This window comes from Chlorocebus sabaeus, chromosome 23 (assembly GCF_047675955.1).
Source record: "Chlorocebus sabaeus isolate Y175 chromosome 23, mChlSab1.0.hap1, whole genome shotgun sequence".
Lineage (NCBI taxonomy): Eukaryota > Metazoa > Chordata > Mammalia > Primates > Cercopithecidae > Chlorocebus > Chlorocebus sabaeus.
Window position 1 is genome coordinate 13,597,683 of NC_132926.1, and position 12,887 is coordinate 13,610,569.

Sequence of the window (12,887 nt, forward strand, 5' to 3'; positions counted from 1 at the left end):
TAATTTCAGAGATGGCTCTGTACAGAACTCCCTGGAGACTTGAGCTGACTAATCCCCCTTCACTGTAATTAAAGTGTGTATGGGGTTGGGGGGGACGGCTGGTGGTGGTGGAGAAGCGGGGAAGAGGAGAGAGGAAGGAAGTCATAAATGGGATTTCTAAAGGAAAGCTTTTATATTGAATTCAGAAAGCCACATTTTATAGAAAATGAACACTGACCCTCTCTAAAAGGATTTGCTGGAAATTTAATTTAGCGTCTGTGGCTAAAAGGCACCTTTTATAAATTGGCATTTGTATTCATTCACCTTATGTTCTGTAGAGGTGCTTTCATCAGCATGGAATATGATGTGTCCATCAGCAAAAGATTGCAGAACAACATGCAAGACCCAACTAGCCACCTCAGTGCTTCGGTATCTAAATGAGAAACTGTAGCCTTGTCCATGCAGGGCTAAGGGCTGGGAAGAGAGTGAAGTCTGGAGCTGGTCTCCTCTCCGTTGTAATAACAGTGAACATTTCTTCAGTGGTTTGCTACATGCCAGGCCTTGTACTAAGCACTTCCCATGAATCATTTCAATTCTCACAACAGCCCTAGGAAGAAGGCACCACTAATATCCCCATTTGACAGATGATAACACTGAGGCCTAGAATTAAATTGCTGCCCAAAGTCAAAGTCAGAAAGCATGGAGCCAATGTCAGACAGGCAGTTTGCCATCACAGCCTGAGCTCAGGCCATTCATCAGGAACAAAAGGAGAAGAGCAGTTGCCAGGTGAACAAAGGAAGGGGGATGAGAGAGGAAGGGAGGCCACCCTCCCTTGTGTCGTTGCCATCACACCTCACCAAAATTATTGAAAGTAATTAAAATAATGTCCTTTCTCACTCAAGAGGATTAGCGCTACCCCTGACCGTGCCTAAGCTCTAATTTCATGCTCATTACGATTATTTTTCTTTTTATATTACTATTTGAGATGATATTGCTTAACTTGCTCTCCCAAACATGTTGTGAAAGGCAAGAATCTACCCAGCTTGACTCTTTTAGCGTTTCTGGTGGATACAATTCCAAGAAGAGGGAACAGAGTCTGTCCACCACCCTGGGCTCCATTGCCCTGGGCTTTTGACGAGAGCCCTCTGATGGCTCCAATTCAGTTTGGGTCACCTCTTTTCTCTGGTGCTCTTGGGAGGAGAAAAATTTCTATGAAGAGGGACAAAGGGATCGGAACTATCTGTAGCAAGATTAAGAAGAGAGAGAGCTTGGGGCCGGCCAGCCAGGATTGAGAAAGGATCAACCTAATAGAATCTTCCAAAAGGGAAGCCTCTGACATTTTTATTATCCCATAAATTAATCAGCTCAGTAAGGATCTGACTTACCTAAACATCATTTTTGTTGTTCCATTGATCTCTTACCCTTGATCGGAACCGACGGGCATTTGTTTGCATTGATCTGTGATCCGCCGCATGCACCCATTGCTCCTTGGCTCGTAGAGAATCCCTGTTGCCTCAGCTTCCACGCCTCACTGCACAAGAGGGCAACCACCTTTCCAAATAAAAGCCAAACGCTCATTAAAAGATTCTGCTTCTCCTGGCACACAAAAGAACAGCACCTCAGCCTGCGCATGCCACTGCAGCCTGTGCTCTGCTTTGTCCCAGACAGACCTACCGTTGCCGTGTTCCTTGGGCAACATTTATACCTGGTGAGGGCGTACTGGTCATGGAACCCCTTCCTTTTCTTCCTACTTTTAGGAAATTGGAATCGGCTGAAAGTCCACTGCCAAGCCTCCTCTCTGTTTTTGGCACAAAGTGGTTAATGCTTAATGAATAAACAGAGGTTTTACTTTCCCTCCTAAAACCGGGGTCCTTCCCACCAGCTTAGGATTCTGGTTCACCAACCCCTTCCTACCTGTCTCACTTCTTTCCAGAGTCCAGGCTAAGAGGAAGCAGCGCTTGTTTCAGCTTAGGAACTCGAAGCTTTCAAACTCAAAGGGGAGAACTGCGTGGGACCCATTGTGCTCACTGTATCTCGGGCCCAGGAGCCTGTGAAAGTGTGTGCAGCCCACTGGGAAATGCAAAAAGAAAATTACATCCAGCTTAATTATTTTTGAAACAAAATCATAAAAGTCTTTTTCAAAATTGTTAGCAGAAAAAAAATTACATTTTATATGGGATATAGGTTCATTTAATCTGTCTGATATGATGGGGTCTGGAGCCCCCCGGGGCAACCAAGGCCTCAGTGGCCCAGGCCTATGAGAGGCTTTTGCCCATGCAGTGGTGGGAAGGCCCTGCTGGCATCCAGCAGGAGGTAGCTGCATTTGGCCAATGTTTGGCAATGTTGGCCTTACACTAAGTGGAGCGTGGTCAAGAGCCCTTCAGCTCTCTCTATTCCAGGCGTGGAGGGGGCCTGAGCCTCTCCACAGGGCTGACATTCAGTAATAACTGACTTGACCCAGACTACTTGAAAGTCTTTAGATCCTGCTAGCTGATTAGCATGTCCAGGATTTAGGCATTTAAAATGTGCGTCCGAAATCCAAGTACATGATAAGCTGATGTGATGAAAACTTACCCACGACCAGCTTCTAATGACCTAGGATTGTAGGGAACATGAAAGTGGGAAACCCCTGATAGAGAGACCTTGGGGAAGAACCTTTAGAAGCCCCTGGATATCCTTAGTTTGCCTCCCTGGTAGTGGAAAGGAAGTTCAAGTCACTTAACCCAATGAGATTCCCCTCAGAAGTGAAACACACAGATCCCTCCAGGGATTCTTATCTACTCAGGGGCAAGAAATTCATCCAGAACCACAGCTACCAGAGGGGTAAAGCCTAAGCATCCTAGAACTGGTTAGAAAATATTTTCAGCTGTACCTGAATCAGTCAGAATAGCAAATGCACCAGACAGGATTGAACACGGGAAGGAAAGCGAGGACACTGTGGAGAGATGGCTGTGGATCGCAAGAGTCTGATACAGACAACACCTTATTTAAGTGGGAGGGTGGAAAGAAGGTACATCCTCCAGAAATGTCCCTTCTGTCTGCAGCCTGCTTACTCCAGCTAGTGCACACAAAGTGGTACTGGTTTTAAGCCCACAAGCATTACACACCGTGGGTTTATTAAAGGACACTTAGTGGGGGAATGAAGAACAACTCAGGTGAAGGCAACAGCGTCTCTCAGCTACATGAGACTGGAGGTGGGGGCATTGGGATTGAGAAGCGCCTTTCAAGCAACCTGTAATTCATGCTGGCTAAAGTGCTGAAATTTACAAATAAATAGCCCTTTTGTAAGTTTGACTCCAATCAGAATGCCTCTGTGATAATGTCACTCCCCTTCTCTTATGCGCTGAGGCTTGCTTGAGTGAAAAGAAAAGAGGATAGACTTGCTATTAAGAAATAGGCATTGCTCAGAACCCTGGAGGTATCCTTTGGATGTGACCTGGCAGTAAAAGGGTCAGGGCTCCCATGTTTTTGGTAGTGCAGAGGGAAGTGCTTCCCTAGACTCCTGGGGATTTTCACACTGGAGAAAGGGGCAGCAGGGGTTTTGGCCACTCTGTCTGACCAGTGGCAGCCTCCACACTTCACTCTGTGATCATCCCTTCTCTCTGTCCCACCCTCTCCCAGGCGCCTCCACTCCAACCACCTGTACTGCGACTGCCACCTGGCCTGGCTCTCGGACTGGCTGCGACAGCGACGGACAGTTGGCCAGTTCACGCTCTGCATGGCTCCCGTGCATTTGAGGGGCTTCAACGTGGCAGATGTGCAGAAGAAGGAGTACGTGTGCCCAGGTGAGGATGCCTTACCTGCTCTCCCCTCCTGTGCTATGACCCACCCACCCGTGAGCTCCCCCAACATCACCCTGACCTCGAACACATACCCTAGCCCAGAGCTTGGTGTGGAAGGAACCCCATAGGTCATCCTCAGTACTCGGTAGTCACTTAAAGAGCTGTAATGTGCCTCAAAGGGTTTTAAAATAGAAACTCTTTTCATCTGGTAAAGGGAAATGCTAAAAGAATTCATGAACTGCTTTTTCAGCCCCCTAGTCCATTGATACTAAGAAATCGAACATTTGTTGAGCCACACACAAAATGGAAACAGGTATAATGGAGGTGTTCTAGCATCTGCTAAACACGTTCCTGTTGTCCCATTGCTCATAGAAATTGGAAGACAAGATAATGGAGGCTCTGGAGTCAGCTGCTTGGCTGGAAATCTCAGCTCTGTCCCTTAGTGGTGTGTGACTTTGGCAAGTTACTGCTCATCCACAATATGGAAATAATAATAGTTCATAACTCAAAGAACAGGTGGGAGAATTAAGTGAAATAATGCATATAAAGCACTTAGCGTAATACGTAGCCCTTGGTAAAAGCTAAATAAGTGGAGCTTAATTATTCTAGTTTAGTGGGCCCACAAAATGTGCTGAGCAAACATAAGAGTTTGATCTGTGGGTGATGGAGATGTTACAGAAGCACAGATTGCCTGTGTAGCACAGAAAACAGAATGGTGCAGACACATAGCTGAAGACAACTCAGATCTCTGCGGATGGAAGGTGGCTGAGTAACCCAGGAAAATCTTCCCAGGGGATGTAGCTTTAAAACAGAGTCGTGGCTGGGTGCGGTGGCTCATGCCTGTAATCCCAGCACTTTGGGAGGCCAAAGCTGGTGGATCACGTGAGGTCAGGAGTTCAAGACCGGCTTGACCAACATAGTGAAACCCCGTCTGTACTAAAAATACAAAAATTAGCTGGGCGTGGTGGTGGGCACCTGTAATCCCTGCTACTCAGGAGGCTGAGGCAGGAGAATCGCTTGAACCGGGGAGGTGGAGGCTGCAGTGAGCCAAGATCACGCCACTGTACTCCAGCCTGGGCCACAAGAGTGAAACTCTGTCTCAAAAATAAAAAAATAAATACATAAAACTAGGGTCCCAAATTTTACTTGTTTTTACTTTGCATTGACACCTTCCATTCTCACCAACTCTTCCTTTTTCTGTGGTAAGTAAGTAGAGCTAATTCCTTGACGTCCTTAAAAAAAAAACCAACCAACCAACCAAACAAACAAACAGAAAGCATTCAGTTGAGAAATTTCCCAAAGAGGTATTTTGATTTTCAGGAAGCCAGTTCTGGAATTGGGGCCCAGTGTCCTCTAAAGGCTGAGCCTGGGGAGTTAGCATGCAAGAGGGAACAAGCACCCCAGGGAGCTTAACCACTGTGGGCTCTGCATTTCTCTCAGCTTTCTAAACTGGTGCCCACCTTCAGTACTAAGGGTTTACTGGGCCTTAGCTTGGGCTGCTGGACTCCAGTATGGCCAGAAGTACAAACTGTCTGGCCTCTTCTGCTCTTAGATCACACTGCGATTCACAAGAATTTTCCTTGAATTCAAGTTCATCTCATTCTCTGCCACTTCCTCCTGTCCTGTTGTTATTTTATCATGTTATTTATTATCTGAAAATATTTTAACATGTCTCAAACAGTACCTCAATAACTTCCTATAGACGCCCACTTAGAAATCACTTCCCATCAAACACATATAATAAAACCATTTATCATGCAGTCACCAAATTCAAATATAGTGACTATAATTACAGTAATTATTCGGCAAAGGGTGCAATATCGGCATAAGTGAAAGAAATAATTATACAGTGCAGGAGTCATCCAAGAGGTAGTGAGAAAAACCAATTAGAATGATAAAACACATCATTACAGGTGAGTGCCAGGTTTAATGTAGTGTATGACCACACACGCCGCTTCGTCAGAGAGCACCTTCCCGTCAAAGTGCGGCAAGACGCTGCTCACCTAGCAGCAGTCAGGATCCCAAACCGTGGGAGAAAGGCTGACCCTCCAAAGTCCAGGAAATCTGAATGGCTCACTCTCTCCTTTGGAAAGGCTAGGTCCAGCAGACAGGTTCATAGTTATGTGGGAGCACCTTGATCCACTTCTGTTTATAGCAGTTAATCCCATTGCTTGTGATGGTCCCTGGAGCTTCTTAGTATGAAGCCAGGTGTCTTTTAAGAACATGAGAGTGTAGTCCAAAGACTCCAGACATGCCTATGCTGTTAACCTCCACCCTCTCACCTGTAGTATGAATTAAGGGCAGGGACATATGGAGACCCCTATGCGTGAGGGATTCTTTAAGTGCCTGAGCAGGCTCCCATGGGTTACAAACTAGAATGCCATGAGGAGTCACTCTCTGAAAAGGTCAAGGTCAGATACAAAGGTCTGGGGGCTCTAGTGCATTGAACATCCATGAAGATTGAACTCCCACTATCAAGAGTCAGGTGAATGTGGAACATGCCCTCCGAAAACTTCTGCTATTATGTGGGTGCAAAAATAATTGTGGTTTTTGTCTTTACTTTGAATGGCAAAAACTGCAAATACTTTTGCACCTTTTGTGCCAACCTAATACGTTTTCAAAAATTGTTGAATGCACTTTGTGAGACAGTGACAAAACCTTGAGAGGAAGCAATGTGGAGGAAGGTTCAGTCTGCGAGTGTGCAGTTAAAACACAAGTGGTCAGTCTTTGAGGCCCTAGAGAAGGACATTAAGGAGAAGAGCTATCTTCAAGGACTGACCACACTCCACACGCCACCACCAACAGTGCCAGTCCTGCCCCAATGCCTGAGCCCTACAAGGCACCTGAAGGACACTGTTTTGTATGGACCTGTCTGTGGTGGGTTGTTTGTTTGTTTGTTTGTTTGAGACAGTTTCGTTCACGTTTCCCAGGCTGGAGTGCAATGGCAGTATTTTGACTCACTGCAACCTCCGCCTCCCGGGTTCAAGTGATTCTCCTGCCTCAGCCTCCTGAGTAGCTGGATGATAGGCACCTGCCACCACGCCCAGCTAGTTTTTGGATTTTTAATGGAGATGGGGTTTCACCATGTTGGCCAGGCTGCTTTCGAACCCCTGACCTCAGGTGATCCACCCACCTCGCCCTCCCAAAATCCTGGGATTATAGGCATGAGCCACCGCGCTCGGCTCTGTGGTGGTTTTTAACTGCAAAAACCCCAAATGCCCCTCATTCAAGCTATTCACCTGTTAAACCACAGGAGGAGAAATTCAGTCAAGAACTGAAGACAAGAACTTCTCTTACAAAATAGAGGTCATCCACTCGGGAGGAAAAGAGGCATCGGGGTACCAATTAAGCCATCCCTGGGCATAGCTTCATCACCAGCAGTCCCCATCCAGGCAGCATAAGAAAAGCTCCCTGAGCCTTTAAATGGTATCGAAAATTTCACCAAACACATGGCTCCAGAGACAGGAAAGAGCTTTATCTCGCTTAGCCCGTGAGGGCTCTGTCTGCCCAAGTCCCTGATATCTCCCTTTGAATTAAATCCAGCTGTCTGGAGCCCAGCTTCTTCTCCCCAGAAGCCCTGGATATGGGCTCCTTATCACTTCAGCTAACCCAGAAATTTGCTAGCAGTGCACTTTGGCAAAATTCATCTCCTCTGTCAATTGTACCTTTCCAGTTGAAGGCATTTATTTTCTTCCTCTAGGGAGACTATTGGGAATTTTTCACAAGGGTGGGGAAATAGATCTTTATTTTTTTATTAATTTTTTTCCCTGTGTTATACAACTTGACTACTTGGCTCCCTTCAGCCTCTGCTGAAAGGATTTCTGTGAACTTTTCTTCTTTCAAGAGGAAGGTTAGGGTCCTACGTCTAGAGGTGTCTGGTTGCTTGTGGCCTGAACCAGACCAGAACTTTATCAAAGTTCATGATCATAGACCAGAGAAGAAGTTCATGTTACATGAGTTGCAATTTGTTGGAGTTTTTTTTTTTTTCATCCTTATCTAAAGGGTTTATTTGAGGGTTTAAATTGTAGGGTTTATCTTCCACGTGTTAATTTTCTGGTACCTTAATCTGGAAGGGTTTCTACCAGTCATAATTTGTAATTCAGGGTTATTAGTTGACCTCCTGAATCAGTTATCTCTTTGCTTTGAATATCTTTGAACCCATTGGTTTGTCCATCTGTTTCACACTTTCCTGCCCTTGGCCTTAAATGTGAGATATCCTCTCCTACAGACATTAATCTTGTCTTCTAGTAATGAGGGGCCACGTCGTATACTTTTTCAGGTGCCCCAAATGCCTAGAACAAAGCTCGAACCTAATAGCCTCTCAATAAGCACTTCATTTATTATTAAAAATGAAATATGCTTATCTCCCTAGAAACAAGAAACTTTCCCTTTTTGTCATCTTTTTTATAAAATTTGGGACTAGTTACTAAGTACAAAGATAATTAAGGTAAGCCATGACCAGCCACCCATCTCCTTAGGAAGTTTTAATTAAAACACCATAATTGGACATTGCAGGAATGAGATTATTAGGTTTATTTAGCCATTCCCAAAATTATCATGCCTCTGGTATTTAAATCACGTTCATTTATATTCTCATCATAATTGCTCAAGTCCCATTGTCATCGCAGTCTGTTGTTGGCTTTTGAAAGGCCAGAGGCCAGTAAGGATGCTTAATTTGAATACTGGAATTAATTTATTTCCACATGCTCACAAGGCCATAGGAGCTTTCGACTCTGCACTTTTACCAAGTGAGGTTTTTTGTTGTTGTTCGGACTTTCAAAATATTCTGTAATTTTTTTTTGTTTGTTTTGAATCAACACACAATAATTGAACATACTGATAGTGTACAGTGTGATGTTTCAATATATGTATATATTACGTAAAAATCAAATCAGAGGATTTAGCATGTCTGTCACCTCATACATTTGCGGTGGGAATATTCAGAATGCTCTCTTGTAGTTATTTTGAAATATACAACACAATATTGTTAACTGTAGTCATCCTACTGGGCACTAGAACACCACAACTTACTCCTTCTCTCAAACCGTAACTTTGTGTCTGTGGATCAGTCTCTCCCTATGTCCTCCCGAAAACCCTCCCCAGGCCCTGGTAAGCACCATTCTACTTCCTACTTCTATGAGAGCAACTTTTTTAGATTCCACATATAACTTAGATCATGTGGTATTTTGTCTTCTGTGTCTGGCTTATTTCACCTTACATAACGTCCTCCAGTTCCATCCATGTTGCTACAAATGACAGGATATTTTGTGGCTGAATAGTATTCCACTGTGTGTATACAGCACATTGTCTTCATCCATTCATTCACTGATGGACACTTAGGTTGATCCCATATCTTGGTTACTGTGACTAATGCTGCAATGAACATAGGAGTGCAGATACCTCACCAACACAATGATTTCATTTCCCTTGGATGTGTACCCAATAGTCGAATCATTGACTATGGTACTTCTGTTTCAAATTTTATGAGGAACCTGCATACTGTTTTCCATTGTAGCTGTCCTAATTTACATTCTTACCAACAGTGTATAAGATTTCCCCTTTCTCCATATTGGTGCCAGCATTTGTTATTTTTTGTCTTTTTGGTAATAGCCATTCTAACCGGGATGGGGTGATAGCTCGTTGTGGATGAGGTTTTTTTAAAGATAGAAATAAACACAGCTCTAACACAAGAGTGTTTGATCATCTCTAGTGTAGCTTACACAGTCTGTGTCTCAGTCCCTGAGCCCGCTCTTCCTACCTCTTGAGATTCCAAGACTCTGATGGTTTTCAATTTCATGGCAATAAATAGAAGAATTTGGGGTTCCTTTTGGCAGAGAAAGAAGAGCACAGGGCTAAACATTAAAACATTGTTGTTTGCTAGCTTTATGATCTTGGGCAGTTTGCTTAACCTCCGTATTCAGTTTCCTCATCTCATGCTAAGGGAGAAAAAAAGAATGGAACCTAAATCATGGGTTTTATGAGGATCAAGTAAGATAATATATACAGAGCACTCAAGGCAGTGTCTGGCACATAGTACACATTGACTGCATGTTAGTTGCTATCATGAGACTGATGGCTACTCTCATTTTGGCCCCCACTGTGTCCTTGGGCAAGTCCCCTCCTCTCTCAGGGCTTCTCTTTCCTTGCCATCTCTATGGGCCCATCTAAGTCTGAAATTCGGTGGTCTTTTTCCCACTTATCTCAGCAGACAAGTTAGGGCCTTTTGCTTTCAGCGTGATCATCATCCCCATCTTACCAATTGGGAGAACAAAGTGGCTGGGCAGGAGCCAGGTCCCTGGTTATGGCTCAGTCTTTCTTCCCTCTGATAACTTCAGGGGCAGTTATACAAGCAGCAGAGATGGGATACCAGGCACAATACCCACGCGAGTGGTTGCAGGGACTTGCCCTGTGAGAGGTTGGGCTGGAGACGCACACCTCCCCTCTTACTCACTTGAGTGTCCCCTGGACCGGAGGCAGCGCCGCTAATGATCAGTGAGGAGCTGGGAGGGGCCTCCACTGTCCCAGGCTCTGCTCTGTCCCGCTTGAAGTCATCAGGCCGTGGTCCAGGGGGCCTTAAAGACATCTGAAGGTTAGGAATTGTAGTTGCTGTCCTGCCCTGTTTGGTCCAGAGACAGCTTTGGCTTCAGATGGACAGCCCAGAGCTAAAGTGGTGACCAAGACCTCCCAGAGGGGAGACACGTACTTCAGCCGCATCCCCATCCCCCTTTTCTGGAGAAGAAATCCGCCTCAGCAGAGCAGCATTTTAGTGCCACTGAAAGAGCTCCAAGAACAGATAGCGTGGACGCTTATTTCACAATGAAGACACGAAGAGCAAGTCCACGTGCTCCTAAGCAAAACATCTTATGACACGGGTTCTATAGCCTAGTGCATCACTGTGCTCTGAGTTAAGGCCACCTTTCTTGCCAGTAGATAGGCTCGCTCAAGGACAGTGTGGGTCATGAGACCACCGTAAGAGCATGCTGTACAAGACGAATACACATGTGCATGCAGACAGATGTTCCCCTTTCATCAGAGATACAGAGAGTGATTCCTTCTATCCCAATATAAAATTGCTATTCCCATTCCCCTCTGTTTCCCAGCTTACAGTCACATAATTTGCTGGGTAAAATGATAGGTGTTTCCTTACTTTGTCCTCCTTGGAAATCCGCTGCCTCTACCTTCCCCAACATGTGTGGATAGTAAGGGCTGGGTTTGTTGACAGAGCTCAGTAGAGTGCCTAGGACACCCTGGCTTGTGCAGGTGAGATGGGCTCAGAGGGGCCCCAGGTGTCTTGGACAAGTGATTTTGCCAGCACAGAAAGCTGTGGTGGAAAGAAGACAGCTGCAGACAGATTCCCATCTCCCACAGCCACTCCACCTCCCCATTCTACAGCTCATCCTACCTACCAGAGCCCAGGTACTCAGAACTCAGGGAGCTTCCCTCAGGACCCTTCCAGAAGGAAGGCTCGCCTCTGTAGCTTTGTGACATTTAGCCCCTCCACATCTGCCAGGCTTCTGGGCTGGTGTCCTTCATGTACTCATCTTCTCATTTAGCCAAGGTATGCTTCTGGGTCCGTGTGTTGTATGGAGCTCTGTTTTAGGCACTGAGAGTACACCAGTGATTAAGACTGAAAAAAACACACTGCCATTATGGAATTTACATTCCAATCTCAGTCCAGACAGGGAGCAAAGGGGAGGGACTTCTGCCATCTAGCTCTCCATGGCCCACAGGGAGTGGGCTTGGTCCATGGACACTGATCACAGGAGAATGTTTCTAGGGAAAACGAAGCCATCTTTCAACCTCATTGTAAGCCAGGAGTGTTCTGTTGAAACAGGAAGGTAACTGTCCTCACCATGTGTGAGTGCCTGGCTGGTGAGCTGCCAGCCCAGGGTGCTATCGGAGGCTATAATTACCATTGCTTCTCTCTGCGTAATTAAAGGTGTTGTTAGTGACCTGGTTAAGGAATCTTTTTCAAAGACTTTTTTTGCCTTGACAGCATCCCTCGAAATGTAGCACACACAGTCAAACAGAATGGGACTCGCCCTGCGGAAGACCCAGCGAGTTCCCAGAGGGACTCAAGGCTGTGCCCTGGGTCTGGTTTAAAACAGAATTAATTTCAGAACGGAAGTCAGAAAGGGGTACTTTTGGAAGACTTCCGTGTTAGAACTTCCACCGCCGTTATAAGCCCTTGGATATGGCATCTTTCTTTCCCCTTTTCCGACACACCCCATTCAAGTAATATTTTCACAGATCAGAAGAGGGAGGGCTGTCCAGTCCCTCCGCCTGAACAGATGGAAAACGCAAGAGTTCAGACTCCCATTCCTGACATTTCCAAACAGGAAGGTGTCCCAAGTGTGGGGCTTCTCCCTGGCTTTGTCAGGTGTGCTCTTCTCTTGATGTGGAAGGCCAGGTTTGGCAGTTTTCTTTAGGGAACGCCATCTGTACTTCAAACACCCTGACATCTGAGGCCAACCGCTCCCAACCTCCCTTTGATGTGGGTGATGGGATGGGAGCCTTTCACACTGTAGAATTCCCTTTGCTGTCTGCAAAGAGAGCTGGAGCAGAGGAGGTAAAGATGTTAGGTATTTTCACTCCTTCCCAGAAAGAACTTCAGTAATCATGCAATCCAAACTCCTTATTCACTGACATGGTACCAAAAAAAGCTCAGAGAGAGGTACTGTGATTTGCCAAAGGTCTTACAGACAATTTGCGGCACAGCAGACCCAATAATAACAACGAACATTACCAAGCTCTTACCCTGTGCTGTATATTCTTCTAAAGATGTCTCAGGCATTACCTACCTTTGCCTTCACAACAAAACCATGCTATGAAATAAGTATTGTTATTTTCCCCATTTTACAGATGCGAAAACTGAGGCACAGGGAAATAAGGATGAAGTGATAGAACCAGGAATCAGATAGAGGCGGTGGGACCCAGAGCCCACACTGTCAGCTACAACACTCTCCCATTCCTGAGCCGAGGCTCTTACAGGTTGGCTCTCTGTGGTTTCCACTTTCTGAGAAGTGTAAAGGCTTTCCCAGTTTGGAAGAAAGCCAGTATCATCACTCTCTCTAGGAGAATGTTCCAGCTGGGAATTTAGTGTAAGTCATCATCTTTCTGGCATTT

The 12,887-nt window shown here is 45.5% G+C and overlaps 1 protein-coding gene across 1 annotated transcript in view; it reads left to right on the forward strand.

Annotated features, from left to right (window-relative positions):
• The window catches only part of SLIT3 (slit guidance ligand 3), a 637,958-nt gene that overhangs the window by 479,633 nt on the left and 145,438 nt on the right, over nucleotides 1–12,887 (forward strand). The window contains exon 8 of the mRNA XM_008015258.3: nucleotides 3,601–3,764. Within this exon, the coding sequence (XP_008013449.3) occupies nucleotides 3,601–3,764 (164 nt within the window). The remainder of the gene's footprint in view (nucleotides 1–3,600; nucleotides 3,765–12,887) is intronic.